This window comes from Cherax quadricarinatus, chromosome 60 (assembly GCF_038502225.1).
Source record: "Cherax quadricarinatus isolate ZL_2023a chromosome 60, ASM3850222v1, whole genome shotgun sequence".
Taxonomy (NCBI): domain Eukaryota; kingdom Metazoa; phylum Arthropoda; class Malacostraca; order Decapoda; family Parastacidae; genus Cherax; species Cherax quadricarinatus.
Window position 1 is genome coordinate 1,720,001 of NC_091351.1, and position 27,755 is coordinate 1,747,755.

The 27,755-nt window shown below is 41.4% G+C and overlaps 1 protein-coding gene across 3 annotated transcripts in view; it reads right to left on the minus strand.

The window, feature by feature from the left end:
- The window catches only part of LOC128694404 (acyl-CoA synthetase bubblegum family member 1), a 166,148-nt gene that overhangs the window by 15,967 nt on the left and 122,426 nt on the right, over window positions 1–27,755 (minus strand). For 2 of the 3 annotated variants that reach the window (XM_070097869.1, XM_070097871.1), the window contains 5 exons: window positions 21,778–22,052; window positions 20,896–21,077; window positions 5,333–5,507; window positions 3,840–3,978; window positions 3,213–3,410 (listed from right to left, as the gene is read on the minus strand). In XM_070097869.1, the coding sequence (XP_069953970.1) occupies window positions 3,213–3,410; window positions 3,840–3,978; window positions 5,333–5,507; window positions 20,896–21,077; window positions 21,778–22,052 (969 nt within the window). Of the gene's footprint in view, window positions 1–3,212; window positions 3,411–3,839; window positions 3,979–5,332; window positions 5,508–20,895; window positions 21,078–21,777; window positions 22,053–23,639; window positions 23,705–27,755 lie in introns of those variants that run through there. The other variant, XM_070097870.1, reaches the window with a different exon arrangement.

Here is a 27,755-nt window from a genome sequence, read left to right on the forward strand (position 1 = left end):
GGTCGAAGAGGTATGGGGTAGGTTTAAAAATGTAGTGTTACAGTGTTCAGCAGAAGTTTGTGGTTACAGGAAAGTGGGTGCGGGAGGGAAGAGGAGTGATTGGTGGAATGATGATGTAAAGAGAGTAGTAAGGGAGAAAAAGTTAGCATATGAGAAAGTTTTTACAAAGTAGAAGTGATGCAAGGAGGGAAGAGTATATGGAGAAAAAGAGAGAGGTTAAGAGAGTGGTGAAGCAATGTAAAAAGAGAGCAAATGAGAGAGTGGGTGAGATGTTATCAACAAATTTTGTTGAAAATAAGAAAAAGTTTTGGAGTGAGATTAACAAGTTAAGGAAGCCTAGAGAACAAATGGATTTGTCAGTTAAAAATAGGAGAGGAGAGTTATTAAATGGAGAGTTAGAGGTATTGGGAAGATGGAGGGAATATTTTGAGGAATTGTTAAATGTTGATGAAGATAGGGAAGCTGTGATTTCGTGTATAGGGCAAGGAGGAATAACATCTTGTAGGAGTGAGGAAGAGCCAGTTGCGAGTGTGGGGGAAGTTCGTGAGGCAGTAGGTAAAATGAAAGGGGGTAAGGCAGCCGGGATTGATGGGATAAAGATAGAAATGTTAAAAGCAGGTGGGGATATAGTTTTGGAGTGGTTGGTGCAATTATTTAATAAATGTATGGAAGAGGGTAAGGTACCTAGGGATTGGCAGAGAGCATGCATAGTTCCTTTGTATAAAGGCAAAGGGGACAAAAGAGAGTGCAAAAATTATAGGGGGATAAGTCTGTTGAGTATACCTGGTAAAGTGTATGGTAGAGCTATTATTGAAAGAATTAAGAGTAAGACGGAGAATAGGATAGCAGATGAACAAGGAGGCTTTAGGAAAGGTAGGGGGTGTGTGGACCAGGTGTTTACAGTGAAACATATAAGTGAACAGTATTTAGATAAGGCTAAAGAGGTCTTTGTGGCATTTATGGATTTGGAAAAGGCGTATGACAGGGTGGATTGGGGGGCAATGTGGCAGATGTTGCAGGTGTATGGTGTAGGAGGTAGGTTACTGAAAGCAGTGAAGAGTTTTTACGAGGATAGTGAGGCTCAAGTTAGAGTATGTAGGAAAGAGGGAAATTATTTCCCAGTAAAAGTAGGCCTTAGACAAGGATGTGTGATGTCACCGTGGTTGTTTAATATATTTATAGATGGGGTTGTAAGAGAAGTAAATGCGAGGGTCTTGGCAAGAGGCGTGGAGTTAAAAGATAAAGAATCACACATAAAGTGGGAGTTGTCACAGTTGCTCTTTGCTGATGACACTGTGCTCTTGGGAGATTCTGAAGAGAAGTTGCAGAGATTGGTGGATGAATTTGGTAGGGTGTGCAAAAGAAAATTAAAAGTGAATACAGGAAAGAGTAAGGTTATGAGGATAACAAAAAGATTAGGTGATGAAAGATTGGATATCAGATTGGAGGAAGAGTATGGAGGAGGTGAATATTCAGATATTTGGGAGTGGACGTGTCAGCGGATGGGTCTATGAAAGATGAGGCGAATCATAGAATTGATGAGGGGAAAAGGGTGAGTGGTGCACTTAGGAGTCTGGAGACAAAGAACTTTGTCCTTGGAGGCAAAGAGGGGAATGTATGAGAGTATAGTTTTACCAACGCTCTTATATGGGTGTGAAGCATGGGTGAGGAGTGTTGCAGTGAAGAGAAGGCTGGAGGCAGTGGAGATGTCATGTCTGAGGGCAATGTGTGGTGTGAATATAATGCAGAGAATTCGTAGTTTGGAAGTTAGGAGGAGGCGCGGGATTACCAAAACTGTTGTCCAGAGGGTTGAGGAAGGATTGTTGAGGTGGTTCGGACATGTAGAGAGAATGGAGCGAAACAGTGACTTCAAGAGTATCAGTCTGTAGTGGAAGGAAGGCGGGGTAGGGGTCGGCCTAGGAAAGGTTGGAGGGAGGGGGTAAAGGAGGTTGTGTGCAAGGGGCTTGGACTTCCAGCAGGCATGCGCGAGCGTGTTTGATAGGAGTGAATGGAGACAAATGGTTTTTAATACTTGACGTGCTGTTGGAGTGTGAGCAAAGTAACATTTATGAAGGGGTTCAGGGAAACCGGCAGGCCGGACTCTAGTCCTGGAAATGGGAAGTACAGTGCCTGCACTCTGAAGGAGGGGTGTTAATGTTGCAGTTTAAAAACTGTAGTGTAAAGCACCCTTCTGGCAAGAGTGATGGAGTAAATGATGGTGAAAGTTTTTCTTTTTTGGGCCACCCTGCCTTGGTGGGAATCAGCCAGTGTGATAAAATAAAAAAAATAATTAGTCCTGTAAAATTTTTATGGGTACAGAGCAGAGGATTAGGTGGTGAGGATAGGAAGGGAAGGATAGTTGTCAAGTTTGCTGTATACCATGGCTATAATTTAAGATTTAACTGCAAAATTCATAAGAGGATATGCAGTTAATTCTCATGAAGCATGTTAATAAATTAATAATAGTATGGCAACAATAAATAGTTCTTGAGACTATTATACTTGTCACAGTCAACTTTTTTTTTCTTTTTTAAATCAGTTAATCCTTTCTATACTGGCCATCTCCCAAGGTATGTTTGTTTAATTTCTATCTTGTTAGATGGTAATGTCACAGTTCAAATGGTGCCCCCAAACTGAAATACATGCACCCCTCAAGAGATCAGCATCTGGTACTTTTCCTGCTGCCATTTGCCATCTTCAGTGATACCATATACCATCAATTCATACCCCTTCCCATGCTGGAGGCATGGGAAGGGGTATGATGCCTTCAGCATCATTCAAGCTGTTAGGTAAAAAGGAAAAGAGCAACTAACACATTTTAGTGGTAATATTTCACTCTCCAGGAACTACTGCAGAAAGAAGCTGCCTCATGTCCATTCACCCGTGTCAGTAATTTTACCACCATTACAGCTTTCATGTTATTCAGGAAAATTAGAAAGTTTTTACTTCATGGAAGAAAGTAATATGCAGTTCTTGCAAAGGACTAATATGGAACAATGAAATTATACCATTAAAGAACAAATGGTTGTCTAAGAACCCTTGTTATGTTCAGTGTTTGGGGCCAAGCAGCCAATTAAGGGAAAAGTAGAGAGCAACAAACCTTGACTAACACCATCCCCTTTACCAAGATAAAATTTAAATTTTCCTCATCTACCAGTATCAGTTATTTCAGGCAGCAGAAATAAAGTTTAGATTTTATACAGGGGACTTACCCTGCAAATACTGCTGCCAAGTCTGCTATAAACCATTCTGGTGAATTGAAGCCAAGGATACACACTCCATGGTACAGGTCAAGTCCGAGCTTAATAAAAGCTTTAGCCATGATGCGAACTTGGTCATAGTATTCTCTGTAGGTGGTGTTCTTCCATTCTCCATTTCTCTTTACACACAAAGCGTGTGTGTTAGGGTACCTGTGGCATCAAGAATTTAAAGTTACTATGGCACATTGAGATTTACTAATTAGTAAGGTATATTACATCCACATTCTTGTCTACTGACAAACAGGCTTTGATGAAACTGCAAAATTTCTCACCTTGAGTGGCAGAAAAGATCTGCACATATTAAAATGGCTTTTACAAATTCAGTGAATTTGAAGTTTATTTTAACATTTAAAAGTACTTAGATTTATAAGAGTAATTCTGCTGTATCAAGGGCATTCTCATCCTAAAAATAAAATTCCAGTAATCCTCACTTACAAAATTCAGAAAATAGTGGTTCAATTGACAACCCTAAAGTCCTCATGGGTATCCCAGTAACTAAGCATAACTTCTACAAAAAACATCTAAACTGTGGGGAAAAGTTCAAAAGAAATGCACCACAGCTTTTATAAAAGTACTTACTTTTCAGCAGCTTTCTTCAAGAGTGTTGGCACGGACACTGGGGGGTGTGCAGATGGTCCCTGCTCACCTAACTTCAACTTTGTAACACCATTAGGTTTCCAGGTTTTAATGCAGTCAGCTGGGATTATTTGATCTGGTCCTGAAATTTAAAGCTTTCATTAGGTACACAACAATTAACACAGTATAAAGGAAATTTTTAATTTTCTGTAAATTATTTCATCTGAATTTAAGAAAATGCTGTGGAAAACTGGCCATATCAAATTTTTATAGCATTTTTTTCCCTCATCAAATTAAGAGACCATACAAGCAGTCTGCTGTCTTCCCAGAAATGTGATGTACTGCTATGAGAAAAGTTGAGCAAGTGTCAATGTACACTGACTAGTACAAGGAAAGCAGTTGAAAACTATGGACTACAAAATTTAGTGTACATAAAAAGTAGCCAAAAGAATGCCAATTATAAAATTTAGCAGATTTAATGAAACTAGTAAACAAAAAGTTTAGAATTAAATAAAATTAAAAAATGACCATTTACTATTAAAAGTGCAATCAGCTTTCCTAATATTAGGCAGAAGCCTACCAAATATTGCAGTGCTGTACCTAATTACCAAATCTTTCCAGATCGGTCTACTTAATTGACAACTAAGATAAGGTCCCCTACCTTTTTAAATACTAAAACATGGTACAGCTGACAAGATTAAATACCTTGTACAGCATCTGCCATATGAAAATTGTGCACATGTCACCACAGCCATGAAAGATTAAACAGCTATCAAACTTGCACTAAACTTATCAGAAAAGTACTGGAAAAAAATATACCATAATTAACTTGGTGCAAAAAGTACTAAAAGGCCGAGTGTACACAACTGAATGCACCATGCACTTCCTGTTCATTGATATCAAAATTATACCAGAGCATCACAGCCTTCTTAAAGAGAACTATGGGCTAGTGTTTTATGAGCCATTTAATACGCAACAGCGCTAAATCTTCAATTTTTTTTTCTAACCTACTTCAGTGTGTAATGCAACAAGAACAGTAAAGCATTGAAACTAAACAGATGAAAGCCCCCAAGAAAACCACAAAGTATAGAAGGATTTTCCCAATAGGACTGGTTGTTATCCCTTTACTGGGCAGGCCACTATACTTATTCTGCTCAGGCAAGCTAAGAAATATACTGGCCTGATTAACTAAAGACATTCCCAACAAAATTTCATAACCGTCTTCAAAAATACAAACCATATGTGGGTTCAAAAATAGATGTTAATTATGTTTATTCCCAGTTTAAAGTAAAGTGACATGCCCAAGAATATTCAGGATACTACTTAAATAGCTAATGCTTCTTTCAGCCATCTATCAGGTTCAATGAACCTTATTGAATACAATCCTACACTTTACAAACCTAATCAGTACATTTTGATGTTAAACAACATTTAATTAAAATACTGTACCCATACATTTAAACTAGTAGAATAAACAAACTTGCTGCACTACTTACCATTGAGGTATTCAGTCTTTTTTATGGGAGATTTGAACATTTTTGGGCTGGAGGTAGAGTATTCTAGAGGTGCCTCGGGTGTGGCAGAGCGAGCCGAGCTGGTTTCGGGGGTATCTGGCAGAGCTTCAGAGAAAGATGGAACTGAGGATTTTTCACTCTCTCTCTCAACTTCTGTCTAAAGAAAAAAAAAACTGCATAAGCACTTTCTCAAAAGGTTTTAAAGTACATAAATCAAAAACCTTTTAGAGGTTGAATGATTTACATAGCAAAATATATGGAAGGATACTAAGTTTCAATATTATTGGAGAGATTAATAAATTTCAAACCTCATAACTAACCCCATCCTTGTGCCTTGCAGACGCTTGTTAAAATCTTAGTCTTTTGGACCACAAGGTGGACAGAAGAAAAAGGGCCAAGCAATTAATCCAGCTATCTAGACGAGAACAGCAAGGAGGGCATGGAGCTCTACAGTGAACAGAGGACTCTGGAGTGTGGGGGTTATAAGTATGTAAGAGGCAGAGTCAGTAAGGGTCGTTTACCTGGAGAGAGTTCCGGGGGTCAATGCCCCCGCGGCCCAGTCTGACCAGGCCTCCCCGTGGATCAGAGCCTGATCATCCAGGCTGTTACTGCTGGCTGCACACAAACCAACATGGTGAGCATTAAAATAAAGTTGATGTAATATAGCAGTCGACAGTCAAAAATGAAGTCTGCAAAGGTGGAGGTTGTTGGAAAGGTCAAAGCCAGTGTATTAGGGTGGTGATAAGTAAATTGTGTGTGCATGCTGACATATGGCAATCAATTAAGTTGGTGAACTGACAACAGTTTTGCAATATCCAGGGCAGTGCTAAGCATTTCTTGACAAGATGCCCATGAACAAGACACGTCCAGTGTCCAATACAGATGGGAGAGTAGTCTCCCAAACAAGACAGCAATAAGATGACAAACCCTAACAGGGATGACAAATTTATTATGGACGAACTCAGACCACCACTTTTGCCAACGATTGCAAAGTTTTCTACAGATAATTTGCAGAATAGTTTGAGAATTGAATATCTATATAAAAAATTAACTGCACAAGTCCTTATTGGCAATCTTATCAAAGCCAACACTACCCTCTGACCTGAAGCATGAAAATTATTCTAAGAAATTAGACAGTCATCACTGCTTGACATTTAGGGGTTGCCATCTATTGCTTATGAAACTTTGGCACCATTCAATTCCTCTTACAGCAGAAGAACCATAACCCAGTTGAACCCATAGCTGAAAGGCATGAAGCCTTGCAAGAGTCCCCCCCCCCAATCAAGACTGTAGCACAAGTTGCCAAGCATCTGCTAAATCCACAGGCCTAGTTCCTCGTGATGGTAATCTAGGGAAAGCTATCACAGGTTTTTGACAGGGCAAGTACAAATCCCTAAATGAACATAGTTTAGCAAGTGCAGGATGGAAATGCTATTTGAGGAATAGATCTGTTAGTCACACTTCAGCATAAAATTGCAAAGAATAAAAAGGTATACTGTGACACACACAAACACACACGAATGAAACAGTTTTGGTACAGCTTAGGTCATTAACGAGTTGCACAGATATGTGAAGATAAGGGAGCCAGTAATAGAATGAGGAAGTGGTGGAAGTAGTACGTTGAAGACTAAGTAGTAATAGGTTTAAGAACAGGAAAAAAAAAAGCACTGCAGTAGAACTAATGATCCACGAGGGTAGGGCAAAAACCCAGGGAGAAAACTGTACAGAACCCACCTAGGCAGAAGGAAAGGCAAAGGAAATACAAGAGGTAAGGTGAGAAAGATCAGGTTAAATCAAGTGTTCTGAAGTTTGGAGCATTTGACAATGTAATGAGAAGGGAAGGCATTTACAGAGAAAGCCAGGACTAAGATTCATATTAGAAATGAGGTGTGTAAGGGAGGCTTCAACAAGATTGTGTCTGAATGAGTTGACAGGACCAGTTAATGAGAATTTATTAACATGACAAAAGAGCATTCAAGACAGCAAGTCTAACTTTTGTGCTGAAAGTCTTGCTCCTTCCATTAAGGCTGTATGATAATTAACCGCTTCCTTTGAGGTACATGTCCACTGCTCTGCTACAAGCTTTTCTTTAGTTTATCGCAAGCCAATACAGTGGCATGGACATCACTATTTTGCCATGCTCCCTGTCAAGATTTTCTTCTTCTTTCACCATGCCTCTGCATTTGTGACCCTTAATTCTAAACTAGAAATTTCTACTCTTAGCAGTTCGTTCTCTCGCCCATCAAATTTCATAAACTGCCTTCTCCATGCTAAACTTTCTTCTCTTAAACTACTGCGAGATGTCAAGTTCTTTGCCTTCCCTAGATTAAGTCTCTTAAATCTTCACTTCTGTTTCTTAGACATTAAAGTGGCCACCCACAAAGAAAAGCACAGATGTTACCTTCCGACACTTAATGCTCTTATGCTATTACTAGTCCTGTTTCTGTAGATGCCTTCCTTTCTTATTACATTGTCAAATTCTCCAATCTTCAGAACACTCTTCACTACCTGAATTTTTATACTTTTTTTTTTTCCTTTCTTCTGCCAAGGTGGGTTCTGTCATGCGTTATCTTCCCCAGAGTTTCTGCCCTACCCTCGTGGGTCTCAGATTACCTCAACTGACTGGTCGTAGTCGTCACCACCACCAACCACCCTCACCACCCACCAACAACCAACCAACCACCAATACCACAATTACACTACCTTTCATTTTACTGTCAATGGTCACAAAACTGATCCAAACCTTCTTAAGTTCAATTTTCCTTTGTGCAGGTTGAGAGTACTTTAGCTTCATAGACTAGGCCCATCTCTGGTGACTAATATTCCCCCCAAAAATGTCACCTGCTCGTAGGAAAGGGCCATACAGTGTAGCACGTGAGAAAAAAAAAAAACAGCCATTTGATGCTGCCCACTCCATGGTTATAAACCTTACTCTATAAAACTGCTCTGGGGGAGAAGCTCTTATTATCGAAAACCAACTCTGACCTTGAATGGTCTACTAGACAGACCGAGGAAACTGAACCCCACCCCCTTCCCCTCAAGTCTGAATGCTAAAACTTCACCGAGTCGAACTTTTTATTCCCTGGTCTAAGGCGGGCACCAAAGTTAAAAGTCATCGAACTGAACTTATTACCTGGAGTTTACCTGGAGAGTTCCGGGGGTCAACGCCCCCGTGGCCCGGTCTGTGACCAGGCCTCCTGGTGGATCAGAGCCTGATCAACCAGGCTGTTGCTGCTGGCTGCACGCAAACCAACGTACGAGCCACAGCCCGGCTGGTCAGGAGCCGACTTTAGGTGCTTGTCCAGTGCCAGCTTGAAGACTGCCAGGGGTCTGTTGGTAATCCCCCTTATGTATGCTGGGAGGCAGTTGAACAGTCTCGGGCCCCTGACACTTTTTTTTTTTTTTTTTTTTTTTATATTTTATTTAGAAAACACAATACATATATAAATGTATGCTATGCATACGGTACATAAACGAAGACATGTTATCCATCAAAAATGAAACAACAATTCCACGTTCTACACGAAGGCAACCCACACCCGAACATACAGGTGGATTTAATAAATTCATAAATACTACCTATATAATCCAAAGAATATCACACGTATTTACAAGGACGTATAAGTGATTAATAATAAGAACTATACTGGATATTAACAAAAATTCCTCTACCACACAATCCCAGTACTTAAATAAACCGTTACCCGTAGGTGTATTACCACCATTTACACATCCAACAACATGACCTACCAAACCCCCTTTTAACAATAATTAATAATGCCAGTGCATACAAAAAATATATGCATGCACCGTTTTGAGAAAAAACCCTTAAGTAACCTAACAATCACGGTATGCCCTTACCTCATTAAACCTTAATGAGAATTACAGAATTTGGTTATGCATAAACCACAACAAAAATATAAAAGTACATAGCAACCCAGATATGTACATTATGTTACCATACACACACACTTGTATAATTGGAAGAATATACACCCACAATATCTAATATCAATAATAAAACAACAACAAAGAAATTCAAACTGCCAGTACATCATTGTATGACATGGATTTTACACATAAAATTAAAGAATACACTTCATGTTACCTCAACTTTAAAACCTATGTAAATGTTTAATATAAACCAAGACTATAATTATCATTGTAACATATCAAATGGGTTCTCCCCTCACAAGGACGGGGCGAATAATAAAAAGAAACCCCTTCATGAAATACCAAACAGGTACACCCCTACCACTAACTAACTCCTAGCTTAAGATCAAACTTGTTAATAACTGAACACAAAATCCTAATCTCCCTATCTGAAACACAATTAAACATCCTTGACAGTCATATTCGTCACATTAACGTGTGCAAAGATATTACAATCCTTCTTCTATAAAGAAGTACCGTTATAAAGGAATTACTTGTATACTAATTATATCTAAAGAAAAGCTAATCCACAAGGGCAATATGGGAAGTACTTGCAGCTACATGTTAAACCTACAAAATAAGCATCATTCTATACTAACGTACTTGACTACAGTGTTCCTTGCTTTATTTTATATTTTAAAACCCTTCTCAATGTTAATAAAAAGAATTACTGCTATTCACTGGCAATATCAGTGTTGCACGTGTTCAGTACTACTTGACCTAAAAAGCCATAACAGCCACTTAAGCCACCTCTCCTCGATAGTGAATGCAATAATATACCCAACCAAAATATGCAATGCAAGGCAATCCATGTATGACTATGTATCCAAGGTACTGATCGCCGATATCAAAAATCTCTGCAGGAACATAACCATTTCATAAATATATGCTCTCACTATCTCACCCCCACACCACCTTCCACACTGCTTGCCTAACCTTACACCCCCCCCCCCACACAATAAAAGAGACTCTACCCGCCCCCCCCCCTGTTCCCTTAGAAGCTGTGCTACAGTAAAATTACGATAACCTATCGAAAAACTTGATTCCCATTTCCCCCCATATATTAACCTATTCCTACACCTTGTCCTATAAAACCGCGCTGCTAACGCTTTTATCCTCAACTGCCCTGAAATCTGCCTCATACCCCAAGAAACATGCAAATAATCTGCCATAACATACATCAAAGCCCTGCCCACTTCGCTTGCTACCCCACTAACATCCATCGACAACGATCTAAGAAAAGACCAACTCCCTCCCCCCCCAACAGCCTAATAACCCCCGCCATCCAGACTCTCACCACTTCCAAAGATGAACAAAAATATACCACATGATATGCCGTCTCCTCCTCCCCACAGAATAAACATGTTGCCTCTCTAACCAACCCCATCTTATGCAACATATACTTAGATGCCACCACACCCATTAGAAAACGGTACACCAACTCCCTAACCCTTGCTGGTATCCTAAGCTTCCTGAACTCCCTCCATATGACCCTCCAGTTATACATGGGGTATACTGCGGCCCCCTGCAATACACCCCTTCCCCACACCACACCCACCACTGCGTTTACCTTCAACCTTTTTACCTGCCCCACTGCCAACATGAATCTTATTACATCTTCACACTTTCTCAAATCCCTACCACTCCACCAGTTTCTAGCATCCCTCATCACCCTATCCACCCTAACACCCCCCTCCCCCCCCACCCTTAGATACCTCTGCTTAATATATAATACCATTACCCTAGGCCCTAAGGCCAACAAACCTAGTCCCCCCCTTTTCACCTCCGTCATGACCACATCTTTGGACAACCAGGCCCTCCCAAACCCCCACACAAACCTCAACACCCTCCTCTGTATTTCCTGTATATCCTGCACCCCCAAAGGGAACACCTCCGCTACACCCCAGACCTTACTATACACCACCGAGTTAATTACCAACGCCCTCTGCTGTAACGCCACTTCACTGGCCCTCAAACCTTTTAACTTGCCTATAACCCTACTCGTGACTGCTTCTGAGTTAATCCTCCTACATTCCTGCAATTGCCTCATATACCATATCCCACACACCCTAATTCTGTCACAAACCGTCCATCCCATTTCCTCCCCCAATCTCCCCCCAACCCATGTTCCTACTTCCAATAACCTAGACTTTGCTAAATTAACTACCATTCCTGAAACATTCCCAAAACTCCTAATGACCTCTCCCACCCTTCGTAAAGCCTCCCCACTCGTAACTAACACAGTTGTATCATCCACATAACCTACTATGCCCCCCATACTTCCCCCCCCCACCTCCCGCAATGCGTCGTCCACAGCCTCAAAAAAAGGATGTTGCACGCATGCAAAGAGCAACTGTGACAGCGGGCAACCCTGCCTTAATCCCTGTTCCATCATCACCGCCCCCCCCAGCTTACCATTAACCTGCACCCTCATGACAGCCCCCTCATACAGAATGCGCACCCACCTCACGACCCCCCCTCCAAAACCCAATTTTTCCAAACAGTCCCACAAAAAGTCCCTCTTCACGCAGTCATATGCCTGAGCCCAATCCAACCCAAGGACGCCCCCTCCCTGACAGTTCTCTATAAAATCCCTTATCACACTGTGCCCATTCTTCATAGTCCGTCCCGGAATCCCATACTGACCCCCATGTACGCTACTCCCAATTACCTTCTTTAACCTGTTCCCCAATACCTTCGCAAAAATTTTGTAATCCGTACACATTAACGACAACGGACGATAATCTCCCAAACCCTTCTCCTCTCCTCCCTTCTTTGGCACCAAGACAACGACCCCAGTTCTCTGTGTTTGCGCCATTCTGCCCCATTTCAACATATAATTCAGAACCGCCACTAGGCATTCCCTCAGTACCTCCCAATGTGCTTTGTAAAAATCATTAGATAACCCATCTATTCCCGGTGCCTTCCCCTGACTCAACCCATTCACCACTTCCCCCACCTCTTCCCCCGTAATGCCTCCCTCCAACTCCCGATCCCCCTGCCCCATACCCTGCGAAACCCTCATCCCTCTAAATGTTTCTAACCCACCCACCCCTCCCCTTCTCTTCCATTTCTCCGTAAACCAATAATCAGCATACCTACTGATAGAATCTGTGTCAGTGAGGCCCTGTCCCCTCACATAACCCTCCCCACCCTCCACAACAATATGCGCCACGGTATTCCTCAACTGTCTGTCCTTGAATTTTCTGAGAACATACCCGGTTGGCTTATCACCTTTTAGTACGTCCTCCAATCCTGCCCTGACCCTGAGTGCATCAAAACGTTCATTATGCATCTCTACTAAACGACTCCTAAGTTCCCCCATATCTCCTTCCACTCCCTCCCTACCCCCCCCCCCCGCATAACAATCATTCAACTGACCCTCTAAATAATTCTGCAATCCAAACCTCCAGCGTGCCCGTTCCCTGCCCCTCTTCCTAAAAAATTCTACAATTTTCACCTTTGCCTGCAACTCCCACCAATCTAGCAAATCCACCTCCTCATCCCTAGCCTCCCAAAAGCCTTTCCACCATGACTGAAAAGACCGACCTTGATCCTCCTCCTGTAAAAGCCTCACATTTAATTTCCAATAGCTCTGATATATTCTCGGAATACCATCCACCCTAAGGTCAGCCAACACTGCTCTGTGATCTGATAAACCCACGTCTACTGTTCTAACTCTCTCCACTCCTATCCCCTGCCTCACATAAATCCTATCCAACCTTGCCTCATAACTCCCCTGTACATAGGTATGCTCAACCTGATACCCCCCCCTGCCAACCACATCTACCACCCCGACATCGCACAAAGCATCCCTTAAGACACCCAACACGCACCCCGCCCCCCTAGGTACTACGTCTACATGCCTAATCACACAATTCCAATCACCTCCAATTATCGCTATGGCAGGTAAACCCCTGAGATAATATAACAAAACGTCACGAACAAAATCTGATTTTATCCTTACATTACCAATCGCAGGCATATAAACTCCCACAAAACATACCCTACTCTGCCCCCACCACCCATCCACCCGAACAACCCTCCCCCCACCCCCCTCCTCCCACCCCATGACTCGCAATGGACTGGTCTCCTTTACTAAAACAGCCACTCCGCCCTTTAAAAGCGTTGCCATGCTTACAAACAACTTATATCCTCTCAATCTCAACTCACTACCTGACTTATAGTTATGCTCCTGTAGGAAACAAACATCAACGTCGTACCTTTTGAGGAACCACTCCAACCAGACCCTTTTTACCTCAGTTTTTAGGCCATTAGCATTTATCGTTACACACCTGAATGGTCAGGGAGAGGCGGCTTACCTCTGTGTCGCTGTGGCTTGCTCACACTTCCCTTCAAGCTGCTCACACTTTCCTTATTACTCTTTTTAATAGGACCCCCTACCCCCCCTTGTCTCTCCCCCGATTTTCCCTGTACTCCCCCCCCTGTAGGGGATTTGCGGACCACCTCTGCCCATGCCTTCTTACCTGGTCTTTGCCCAGGTGTTAAAACATCATCTAATTCAGTCAACCCCACTGGCCTCTTCCTAGAGCTGCCTACCAAAGCCACCTCTTCCTCAGGTACATCCTCCCTGTGTACCTCTGCCACTACAAGTATATCCTTTCCAGTATTCCCTGCTACTTCCGACTTCTCACTCAGCCCTTGCAATTGCTGCGTTTCACTGGTCCGTCCATCCATGTCCTCTCCTACCACGGCCTCCTCCAAGAATTCCTGGAGCACTGACTCCAAGGACACCTCCTGTGTCGACTCCCCCACTTCCTCCACCACCACAGGCGTTGGAGTAGGAACTCCCTCCTCCACCGGGAGTGTGACACACGTCCCCATCTGTTCACCCTCCTTCTCCACCTCCTCACTCCATAGAGGAGTCCCAGTCTTCGCCGCCGCCACCACACTCGTTTGCTGGACGTCCTCCACCGGGGCTGAAACCCCCGGGGCAACTCTACGTGCACATTGCGCCGCTATATGATCATAAGAGCCGCAAAGACGACACGTTCTCCTTTGCCCCACATACGACACATATACCTGATTTCTGGTGCCTGTCAACATGACATACGAAGGTATAGGCGTCTTGAGGGTCATCTTGATGTTGTATGACCCTTCCGGGAGGCCCTCATATGGTCCATCCCTCCATACCCCACCTCTGGCTTCATGAATGACTCCATACTTGCTAAAAACTTCCATTATACCAAACTTAGTTGCCTCAAAGGGTACATTCCTCACTCGTACCCACGTATAGTAAGTAGACACGTCATGCAAGCACACATCCATCGTCGAGTTGAGGCACATTCGGCGTTCCTGGTACTCCTCCACCACACTGCTGTAGTAGCTAGTCCTCAGGAACTTCACAAATACTCGTTTCACCCCATTAAGGGCCACACCATACAGTTCCTCGTTAGGGATACCATATAAATCCCTAATAATTGCAGGAAGAACGACGTTCATCGTAGCAGGGCTCAGAGAACCCCTCAACAGCTCAATGCAGACTGTGTTAATCCTCCTGCCGGTGTACTCCGCCATGTCTGAACAGGGAAAACTGCGCAGAAACCAGGATAGTGGGAGCTACTGCGCAGTGCGTCCGCACGGCCCAACAGCGATGCGGACAATGAAGACACTTATTGTATGGTCTCTTAACGTGCTAGTGACACCCCTGCTTTTCATTGGGGGGATGTTGCATCGTCTGCCAAGCCTTTTGCTTTCGTAGCGAGTGATTTTTGTGTGCAAGTTCGGTACTAGTCCCTCTAGGATTTTCCAGGTGTATATAATCATGCATCTCTCCCGCCTGCGTTCCAGGGAATCCAGGTTCAGGAACCTCAAGCGCTCCCAGTAATTGAGGTGTTTTATCTCCGTTATGCGTGCCGTGAAGGTTCTCTGTACATTTTCTAGGTCAGCAATTTCACCTGCCTTGAAAGGTGCTGTTAGTGTGCAGCAATATTCCAGCCTAGATAGAACAATTTTTATTATTTTTTTTTTTATTATCACACTGGCCGATTCCCACCAAGGCAGGGTGGCCCGAAAAAGAAAAACTTTCACCATCATTCACTCCATCACTGTCTTGCCAGAAGGGTGCTTTACACTACAGTTTTTAAACTGCAACATTAATACCCCTCCTTCAGAGTGCAGGCACTGTACTTCCCATCTCCAGGACTCAAGTCCGGCCTGCCGGTTTCCCTGAACCCCTTCATAAATGTTACTTTGCTCACACTCCAACAGCACGTCAAGTATTAAAAACCATTTGTCTCCATTCACTCCTATCAAACATGCTCATGCATACCTGCTGGAAGTCCAAGCCCCTCGCACACAAAACCTCCTTTACCCCCTCTCTTCAACCTTTCCTAGGCCGACCCCTACCCCGCCTTCCTTCCACTACAGACATACACTCTTGAAGTCATTCTGTTTCGCTCCATTCTCTCTACATGTCCGAACCACCTCAACAACCCTTCCTCAGCCCTCTGGACAACAACAGATAGATAGAACAAGTGGACCAAAAAATCAACCATTCAAGAGTACCAGACCAGAAAAACTAAATATCCTCAAATTTGCACATGTAGGTTGTCAAAGCAGGAAAGTTACAGGAGACAAAAGCCCTCCAAAATGCAGGTTGGGCCACTTCAGAAGGGTCCTCCACGCACCCACATATTGAGAAGACTAGGCGGAGGGTTCAGTACTTTCCAGACATCTTTCCGATCATACTCAGTTGCGTAGGATTTTAACAGGCATGGTTTAGTATCTTAGACTAATAAACTTAATTCACTATATGGATAACTGTCAAGGCACTAATGTTCAGCTTGAAATTTTAAGTCTAAAAGGTCAAGTAACCCTTGACAAGCATCTACATTAAAACTGAATAGTGTGCGGCATACTCAGACTTCTTGCATATTAAAACTTTCAAAATGCCAACATTTAATGTCAATACAATAATCATTAAAGGTTAAAATATTTTAAGTTCAAAAAAATTTGTCGGAGGGAAGGGATGACTAAGCGAAATTAAGATTTCAGTAGTAATTTTGCCGTTTAGTTTAAGTCAAAGGACTTCTGGTACGGTACTAATTGAAAGCACTAATTCTATTCACTCGTTAAAGAAGTTATGACAAGTTACTTCAGGAACTAATATCTTGGTCCAAGTATGCTGCTGCAGCAGCACATGTCCGCTATGCATGTGAAAAACTAAACTTTGTAAGGAACAAGGAAACTCACTGGCCTTAGATACCTACTAGTTTTTACAGATGCTCCACGTATCGCTAAGTTTTACAGTACTGTGTGATAACACTAATACACTGTACGCAATATGTGGAAGGTTTATCAATGCTTGAAGAGCAGAGCCAAAAGATCCCCACACCTAACCGTCCACACTGCCTCATCCCCCAGCACTGACCCTAAGCAAGCCAAATCACCCTCCCAATCCCTCCCCTCTTCCAACTTTATCCCCACCACAGGTATCCAGTGCCATCCAACTACCTGAACCCACCGGTAAATTCTGACTGACGTCATGATCCAATGACAAACGCCAAGAAATTTTACAAACCATCGGGGTTGGTATCAAACCAAGATTGATTTTTAATTAAAAACGGCAAGACTACTGTTAATATGAAAAGAATGAAATGTAAATATTTACTTCATATACTTGTTTGCGCCTTAGTCATAAGCTGGCACTCATGACCATCTATTTATGGTTAGTGCCAAGTGACGGCAGTGAAGTGCCAGTGACGAACAGAAAGGCCATGAATTTAATGACTACCATGTATTTTAGTTTTAGCCCATTTTCTGTATGTAAAAAAGAAAACACGACCTGGCACTATAACTTAGACAGGACCGGCTAAAAGTATGAAAACAGTAATACAACATTGAGTGTGTTTTTTAATTAACTTTTTAAACCAAGCTAAAAAATTAATGCAGGGAAACCTTTAGGGGTTTTTTTTTTTTTTTTTTTTTTTTTTTTTTTTTTTTTGGCAGTGGACAGTGCCAAAAACTAGGACTATACTTTTCTTTCTGGATCTCCATTGATAAGAGGGGCTGCGAATTTAACAAGATCTTTATAAGACCAATTGCCTTTTTTTATCCGCGCCAAACTCAAACGAGCGTATAAACGTGACTACATAGCACTGACTAATGAGCAAGTGCTAATTTGAAGACAATTTATGTAGCAGAGTGAGTTTCATAATAGCCACTGCCACCTTTTGCACGCCATTCAAAGCCAGATTCGTATCTCCCCCCCCCCCCTCCCCCAGCCCTTTTTTCTTGACATCCCTTTTCATGTCAAATCTCACAAGCTCTTTTTGCTGCAGTTATCCTAAACACAAAGCTCTTCCTGCTGAAACAATCTAAACTTGCGCAAGTGTCAATTTCCACCACCTACGTCCTGGCATTCGCTAAGCCACCTGAGTAACTGACACCTAATGACACTGGTGCTAAATTTTAGTACGAGCAAGTATTTCAAACTTATCAAAGTTTGAAATAAAAAAAATTGGGGATGGGGAGGAAGAAAGCCATTAAATAGGAAAGGCCTTCTTTAGGGTGAGATTCCGGTATATAATATCCATAAAGATATGAGCAAACGCTTAGAACATTATGGACATTCTAATAATGTCCCAAGTCCTTGTTCGTACGTTTAACCACTATTCACATTTCACATTTAACCAGGTGAGCCTCACGTTGACTAGATGAAAGCCATAACAGTGGCCACTTACCTCGACCAGGCGTAGTCAGATTGGTAAAATAGCACACCAAATCCATCGTAAAGGCTCAATGAGATATCCCACATGCACAGTATTAAGTAAAGCACTAGCCCTCAGTGCTGCTTTACTACTAATGCGCTACAAGAAACCTGTTGAGTCACATGCTAAACCTTAATCACTAGCCTTTATAAATGTTCAGTTTTAATATTAAAGTCCTTACCGATCACCCTCAATAAGCTCATATTTCCTTGGGCGATAAACTATATAGTTTGTCTGTGGGAAGAAAAAAGTATTAACGGGATAAGCTTAGGGCCCGCCTGTCCAACAGGGTAGCTGAAAAAAATCCTATGCAGATGACTGCTTTATGCTGATAAGCGTAGCCCTTCAGCATCTACCGGGCATGGATGAACTAGGAAGTAAATCCTACTACTAGAAACCCAGCCACGAAAGTATTAAAAAAAAAAAAAAAAAGTATTAAGCTGCCACGTTACCCACTACAGAGGGGACACTTCCTACCAAAGCAGCCAATGGCACAAAACAGCCAGCCAAGACTGCCACAAAAACAAGCGGCATGAAATTCATTATTTCCCTTCAGTCAATAGGGCCCTTACGAGACCAGCGCATAGCTATCAGCGAAGCCTTTATCATCCCTGGAAAACGAGGGGGGGGGGCAGTAGAACCGTCATGACACAGCCTGCTAGATTCTGGTGCCAGTTAGATAAACTAAGGAACAACTTTGCAATGGAGAAAGTGATAGTAACTAGTGAACTAGGTCAGGGTGGACCGACTACAGCATATGCCCACCTGTATCTTCCTACGTGCTCTGTATATGTTCTCCGATAATTTTTAATTTATAAACTAATTTCCTTTATTCTACACAAAGGTACAACAAGCTAATGTGTCTGGGTGCCTGGAATACTGGCTAGAATAAGTGAATCAGTTTTAAAACCTAAGGTTACCCTATTGTTTGCACCATACCCAAGGCGATCTATTTTTGAACGTCCATTCTTAAACTGCAAGAATTACCATAATAAAGTCTTAAGCCTATTTAGGTCGACAGCTAAAAACAGGAAAGACTACCGATAAGCCGATTTCAGGACGGAGCTTACTCATACCTGGTACACTAACTTACCTTGCACACCTTCAGTTACAAGCACAACTGAGAAGAAAGCAGAATATTTAAAAAAAAACAGGCAAAGATTTATTTGTGCAAACATTACACAATTCTACTAACTGGTGGTGGTTCAAGAGTGGTAATACAACTATCTCCTGACATTAGTATGTATAATATGACCCATAAACATCGGCTAGATTATTGGAGCTAGATTTCACATACAAGATACTAATAGTATTAAAGTTACCTTCTAAGTCACTTGCCAAGTCCAAGCATCAAGACTTCAGTTTTTGGTACCTCTACACAAAATAAGCATACGTACAGTATCATTTACCTGATTTTCCACCCCCATACTTTCAGAAAGATGCACTTGCTGTAGGTGACAAACTAAAGCACAATAATCCAAGGATGTTTTTGGTATAAGCCCAAGCGGCACACTAACCCGTCTTATGCTCCCTCAGACGTCACCCTGACTGTAGGCTCCTCCCTCAGACCCCCAGCTGCTCCTCCCCCTTCCTACAATTAAATTTCTCCGCCCTCTTCGTCAACACCTTTGCTTATTTTAAACAAGATACCAGATTATATGCAAAGTACTTAGAATATTAACAGTTTTCTATGCAACTTCCTTACTCACGCCAGACCAGTGACGTCAGAGTACACAGACCTTGACACTACCGTAAGTGCTACTTTCTTTACGTTGAACAGTTTTTTGGCACCACGTCGCTGTCAGGGTAATACCCCAGTCTGAGCCAGTAACTGGATGGTTAACCACTGGACAGGTGACTGCTCCAGCTTGTCTACCATTCTCGCCCTCAAAAAAAAAAAAAAAAAAAAAAAAAAAAAAAAAAAAAAAAAAAAAAAAAAAAAAAACACGCTACCGCCCAACCATGCTTGATCGCTCGTTCGCTCGCCCATCTCCACCCAACCATGCTCGCTTGTTCGCCCGCCCATCGCCACCCAACCACTCTAGTTTGCCCGCTTACCGCCGCCAAACCATAGTCGCCAAGCCGTGCTCGCTCGCTCTCACCGCCCATAAAATGCTCACCACCCCCAAGTGGCGACGCCCAACAATGTTCCATCTAAATGTCGCCCTCGCCCACCCCCAGCACTCATTGACGGGAACAATTTGATACACAAATAACCCGCACATAGAGGAGCTAACGACGACGTTTCGGCCCGACTCGGACCATTTACAAAGCTACACTAATGAGAGCAGGATGCTCCACCGTCATGCTCACTTGTACGGCTATAAAAATCAATAAATTATGAATATTCTTTAGACTATTAACCATTCTCACCACCTGTACATAACACTTAGAGGTATTAGGCATGTAAAAGCTATGACAGGAAAGTCGTTCCACAGGGAAAACTATGAAGTTCTCTGCTATTGTCTTCACCTGTCACCTTGCAAAATTTTTCTCCAAGCAAATCAGATATCCAATCATCCTAATTTAGTGTCCAATCTCAGCATATTTTGGAAGTTTGGCACATGCCAAATTACATTTTAATGATAGTTTTAACAAGTGTGTGGTGGAATATAACAGATTAAAATATGCAAAAACTCAAGTAGCATTCTATCCATGTGTGAACAGTGTTCAGTAGTGATAGTAACTGACAGCTAATTGTAATCAACATGCATTCTTTCCATCCCCCCCCCACACACCAGGCTATTGATTTTCAAATATAATAAAATATCCCTTACACTGTCCTGTTATTCTTAGTCCCAAAATCAGCTTGATTTGTACACCAATACTCTGCCAAGCAGCGGCATTAAATCTTAAAATCCAAAACATAACTGTACTTACTTCATCCAGTATGACCATGTCAACATGGGTTATCTTTCCGTCTTGCTGGTTAGAATTTACTGTCAGGAGTGTGTCTGGCAGTAGAGGCTGTGTGCTGGTGGAGCTGTCAGGCGTGTCCCTGGGAAGAGCTCCTGTATTTGCCACCATTTCTTCGACGGGCGTAACATCACCTGTTGTCTTTACTGAAAGAAAGTCAGAGTTCACTTATTTCTGAATATGGTATGTACCGCTGAGAAAGCCTAGATAAAGTAAAAATTAAAAGGCCAAATTTTAAGATTAGATTCCAAAGAAAAGAAACATTCCAGAGCAAACCAAGCATAAAGGGTACGGGGGGGGGGGGTAGAAAACTGCTAAAAATCTACATGAACAATCTAGTAGAGAACCACCTGTAGAATGTGTTCATTACTCAAGAGGTTCATACAAAATACAAAAAATTAGTAAACATTTAAGAATGTTAGGAAGTGAAGGTCAAATTTTCTCAACCTGTCTGCCCTACAGTTCTGACAAGTACATATCCACAATGCTGACAATTTCAATTCTTAGTCATGGATGTTCAAAATACTGAGCACTTGTTGGAAAACGTTATGTAGGCGAAATCACTGAAGTTAAGTTCAGACAGCACTGTAGAAACTAAAGTAGCCTAATTTACCCAATTAGGCTATTCACAGAAGAATACTTTAAATGTGTAAGCAAAGAAAAAATGGGAAGGGAAATATTGTGTTCATCAACCTAGATGTTTAATATACAAACTTTTTAGAGAAGTAAAACGGGGCACCCTCAAGGCCTGTAGGTATAGTCCGCATACAAATGAAAATATTCCAAACAATATAGGAGGGGAAGGTATACTAAGTAGGCAAAATATAGTTGTGAAAATTTAATTACCAAGTTCTTCGTCGTTGTCGTAGTGAACATTGAGGGAAATCCTGTGGCCAGCAATGATTGATCCTACTGGACCCGATTCTTCTTGACCTCTTGGGTCAGGTGCCATCTTCCTTTCTAAAGCTCTTTGTCTTGGTCTTTTACTGCCTCTGCTGCAAGTGCTGTTGCAGTTGCTCTTTGTGCTGTTAACACTTCCACTAGTGTTGATGCTTGGGGGGTTACTACTGTTGAGGCGTGGTGCGCTGCTGTAGTGGATGAAATCGTCTGTGGCCACGAAGCTGTCGAAGATAAGAACGGACGTTACTGATATACAAATTACCTGGCAGAGCTCAAATCTGTTGAACAGAAAGCAAGAGATTAAGTAGTTTGACCACTTGGGCGAGTTTAAAATAATGGTTTGATAGGCTAACCTAAATTGCCTAGTGTTATACCCCCTCCCACAAGAAAAAATTCAAATCTGCATCTGTCTCAGCAGATACCCCTGGAACAAAAATTCACACTGTTGAAGTTGAAGATAATGTAGCACTGGATCACAAGTATTTGGACAAGAAAACAAAAGGGACATCATCCTCTTTTACACAATTTAAGGATAGCCTGAATACCTGGGGGAAAATTGACAAGTCCTAACACACCTACACATTATAGCTTATAAAGACCGGTAATTGAAAACTGACAGTTTCGCTTTCACACAAAGTCTGAAAAAGACTGTTGGAGAAAAGTTTTCCTAAAGTTTCCACTTTAAATACCACTGCAAACAAAGCCTAATAATGTTAGGCTAGTCTACTGTATTACTTATTTTCTATTAAAAGTGGGATCCCTCATAGGTCAGTATATATACTATATACCCAATAACCTAATGACTGCGGAGTTTAATAAAACTCCTTCCTTAACCCTGTGGTCAAAATTAGTCTCAGATATTTTTAAAGATATTCAAACCTATTTTTATGCTTCTAATTCTGCAGGCAGGCTAAACGTCGCTTACTCAGTGCATAAGTAAATTCCCTAGCAGACACGTGCAAATGTTTAAAGGGCGCCTTGCCAGCTATTCAAAGTGATAATTTTAGCCCCGGGCAGCAGACAGGATATTTCGACCATGTACACTCCCCCCCCTCTTCATCTGCCAACTTTCACAACCATAATAATGTCCTTGAAAGTTTAAAAATATTAAATTTAAACAGTGCATTAAGACATACTTCTGTAGACTTAATGACAACAACTATTATCCAAATTTAATTGCTATAATTTTAAAAAAATTAGCTAAGCGTGCCTTCTCCCCCCCCCCCCTCTCACTAATTAGTGCCACTACAATGTTCAACCTAGACAGCTTAAATTTCAGCTAATAAATTAGGCCCCGTATTTTGTTACCCGTGTAAGAAGCTATTTTATTCCGTCCCAATACATCACCCAACTGATATGACCTAATAACCAAGTACTGAATGTACCATTTTTATTTGTCTTGTCTACCTTAAAAAAAAAAAAAAAAAAAAAAATCCAACCTAGTAAACCCCTTCCCCCTCCCATACTGTGCTCAGTGTAGCCTTCAAATTCCAGACTTACTATTTGCACCTTTAATTTTGTACACAATTAGAAATCCAAGCAGTAGGGGCAATAAATTACAAAGTTCAGTAGAACAATTCCTTCAACTCTGTTTATCAGGATAATTATGCAAATGTCATTACGACGGCATTTTACCTTATACTGACAAAAAAAAAAAAATAGCAATTACTGTACAAATCTGTGCTCTGAAGCTATTTAAAGAGTATAGATAACACAAGGTTAGTAGTTCGCTTTAACACCAGAATAAGTCGAGCAACAGGTACAACCTCTGCGTATAATCTGGGCCAATTATCGATTGTTCACTTTACCAGAGGTGGCGGCTGAACTTTGGAGTTTGTGATGACGATGAACCAGACATACGCCCAAGGTACGCTGCCACACCTGGGTTTGTTTCTTTACTTTTGACAGTGAACTACACTTGGCACACTACCAACGACCTTGGCCAAGGCCTACACTACCCACCACAAAAATGCTGGGCAAGGATATTTCGAGCACTAGCTTTCCATTGCTTTTTACACGTTAGTTACAAGTTTTGATCGTATTTTACAAAAAACTCTAAAGTGTTAGTACAATCTGCCAAAACTAATGTTTGTTGCCCCGTGTGCCAATGTGCACATTTCACTTTTACAGTTATAAAAAACGGCAATAATCGGCGCTCAGGCAGAATCAATGTCGCCAGGCAACAACTGTTTACATTTTTAGTTCGACAATGTACAGCGGTACACTATATAACACCTTGATAGTTTTCTACACAATGACGCAAGCCTCTTTTCCACAACTTACAAGCTCAGGCATCTCTACCTTAGACCAAGATGGTAAATTATATAAAGTATCGAGTTTCGATGACCATTTTAAACTTTGTTAGTAGACCGATTCTGACCAAACATTATGACCAGTGGTACATGGTGTCAAATCATTACCACCAGTGTTCACTTGCATGCGCGCCGTCAAGCACTGGACACCCAGACTTTAGTGGACCTGGATCATCCAGACGCCGCATGCGCTATGCTCTGGAATCAAATAGGTCACCAGCTACAGAGTAAAATTATGAAAAGGAGTCCCGTAGGAATCCTTCTGTATAATACCGCAGCTGTCTTGAAAAATAGCTAACAATGGTTAGCAATGAAAATTTTTGTATTTAGGGGTATTCTCAGTCACTAGTCCCACAGAAGATGCTCACAAGTGTTTAATTTGTTAAACAAATTGTATGAAAACTTAGGTTAATTCCCTAATCACCTTTACAGAGTACTAACATTCTGAATTTTGTGCAACTACTAGCTATGCGTGGCAAAGGTTAAGATTCATGAGGAAACGGGATGTGCGTGGCATAGATCTAATCAGCATAAGAAACACAGAAGGTACCTATTTCTAAGCACAGAGTCCTAACATTCAACAAGAGATTTTCAGAAAAAGATTGAAATAATATTTATACCCACCAAATATTTGCTTATATGCCTACTTTAAGGTAGCAAATTCATATACAACCTAGTGCTCCCCTATACGAAATCGACAATCTTTCAACCTTATTCCGTTTAGCGTTGTCAAATATTTAGCACCTTGCATTGCTGTAATTATACGCAACGACTACTTTTAAAGATTCGATACCACTAAACACCATTCTCTTTGAATTTCGAATTCAATCCTCACATACTCTAACGAGCTGATGTATTACAGGTCTTTAAAGGAAAACCTATACTAAAGTGGTGGAAGGGAGCAGCAGCAGTTTATCTTATTCCTGGAATCTCTTAACTAATCAATCCAAATAAAAAAAAAAAATCCTTAAAGAGTACAGACGTATGCCCTTCCCGTGCAGGAAAGTACACAAAATTTCTGAATATGGCCTATGGATCCCTTTGATATACCCTTTCCAGTGTGACGAGTGGAGAAGGCATCGCTTTTTAGTTTATATTTTAAAAATGCTGAATAACCAGTTAAAACGTGAAAATTACTGGTCGAGTTTGGTGCTGCGTGTGTCAGTGCTCATATTGTCCCAGTGGCCTGGATAACTTTGAGCACCTTGCGTGTCTTCCTTACATTCTTTAAGAGTGATGGGAGTGGCAGGAGTTTTAAAGTGATAAAAGGTGAAGGCAAGGTGCTCTGCAAACTAGGTCACATAAATCTTTAGCACCAAGGTATTACAATGAAATGCCACAAATCTTCCTGTAGTTTGTCAATGTCTTGACGTGATCATTATATAAGGTATAAATTAATTTAGCTATGTAATCTAGTAAATCTACTTCAAAATGTAACAGTACTAAAGGTTAACTTGTCAGGCAGATTTAGGTTACAGGAAATAAATATGAATAACTGTAGGAGAATGTAAGAATTTTTTCTTAGTTCTGTTTACAAAGCACAACTTGATTGCAAAACTTTAAACCCATCAAGACAACCTCGCTTATAACAGCCATAACAAAACTAAACCTGGGGTAATAATTTGTAGTTTGACATTTATGGAGCACTAACTTCGTAGGTAACTCAGCGCTCACAGATATAAAATATAAACAAAGTAAAAAAAAAAATTATTTCTTAAAGACAAGTCAGGCCTCTGACCCACAGACATCGTGGCACATAAGCAGTCAAATCGGTGGTTGTTAATTAACGGCGTCTTGAACAGTTGAGATACGATTGTTACAAGAACACCTCGCAGTGGCTCCGTTTTCTGTTCGCGAGGCTGACTATATAGTTTTATTTTTGTTATGCATATAGTAAAAAACTAACTGGCAGATGACCAAAAGCTCTAGTGGCGGATGCTGCACGACCCTTGTCGGTTTAGCGCTTTATTTGATTAATCCAGTGGCAGGTCATCATATGACTAAGACCTGCGTCAGTAAATATTTGTCCAGTTTCCCGACAAATTTTACCTCTACTTGTAACCCAACAACCTAACTTAGAAATGCACTGCAAACCCAACATGAAAGGGTGACTGCTATTAAATGGGTTGTAGAGGCATTACGAAATCGAACAGACTAAAAGTTTACATTTGACAATTAGTGAAAGAACGCACTATAGATTAACAATACTAGGGCATAACAGTACTGCCAAACTAGTGTAGCCCATAACCGTTCCAAAATAAAAGACTGAAGCCCACGCTGGCTGATAGGAAGAATAACCGCACATTACATTTAATGATTACCTAAAACCCTTATATAACAGCGCCTGGGTATAAGAGACACTCTGGTTCGATCCAAGGGAAGGTCAGGTCCAATACCTTTGATCAGGAGTCCCTTACCGGAATCAACTAAAAATAGATTTCTTAGTAACCTCGACAGAGAGAAGATGTCAAGTCTTCAGAGGAAAAAGGGGTAGTAGTATTAACATTTACGGAGTACTGACTGCGTAGGTCATAATTCACGGACATAAATCCAAGTACAACAGTCAACAATTAAAAGTCCATTAAATTAGTACTGTTTAAAGGAGAGAAAAGTTTCGAGGCTCCTACAGACACCTTGGTAATTATAAAAACCACGACGAAGGCAGAAAAGCATAAGCCAAGAGGAAAAATGCTAGCTGAAGGGACATTAAACGAGTGGCTTTTCGGAAAAAAGTTTACTTTAATAAATGTAACTGTAGACAAGTGTCCTTTTCCAGTTTGTAGGTATCGCCATACCATTAAAGTTTTTCTTAGTGATTGACCAGACTAATCACTTATAAGTGTCAAGTGCTACTACCATATGAAAAATTTACAAATGCTAGTCCTATTTTTAATTTTAAAATAAGGATTAACTTCAATGGAGAAAAGGCATGCAGTATAATGCGATCTTTTATGGAAGTTTCGCCCACTGTGGGCTTTTATCAAGTCAAATATGTTTAACTTTATCTAGTCCACTGTGGGCGAAGCTGTCACAGGATTGCATTACACTACAAGTCTCCACGCGTCTATTTTCTACCCATCTCTCTCCACTGCCATCAAATTTAACATCCACTAAAAGCGACACCCCCTGCTTACATGTGCAGATACCGTAATGATTTTCAAACCGATCCATTACTACACTCACTAGCTAGCCCCGCCCACGCTTGTGTGGATACTGTTACCACACTTCTGGATTTCCTGTAGTCTTTTCTAATGACTTAATAAAGCATCTCACATATCTCTCTGCTGCGAGAAGTCTTGCAAAAGTAACCAGGTATTGCAGACATGCCTTATTCAAGAAAGTGAATAAACGTGTGTGGTGGGGGAATAGGGGGTTAAATAATAGTAGCAAGTGGAGCCAGAACTACCAGTCTTGGTCCTTTTTCCCATATTCTAAATACTCTAAAGGGTGGGGAAGGGGGACGAAGATGAAGCCAACGATAAATAGTCCTAGATTACGATGGGCTTAGAGAACACTTATCTGTTGACTGGGGTAACGAAGAGAGCTATCAATATGACAGTTTTCTGAACACTATACATGCTGCTCAAAGAGCGTTTATCCCATATAAAGAAA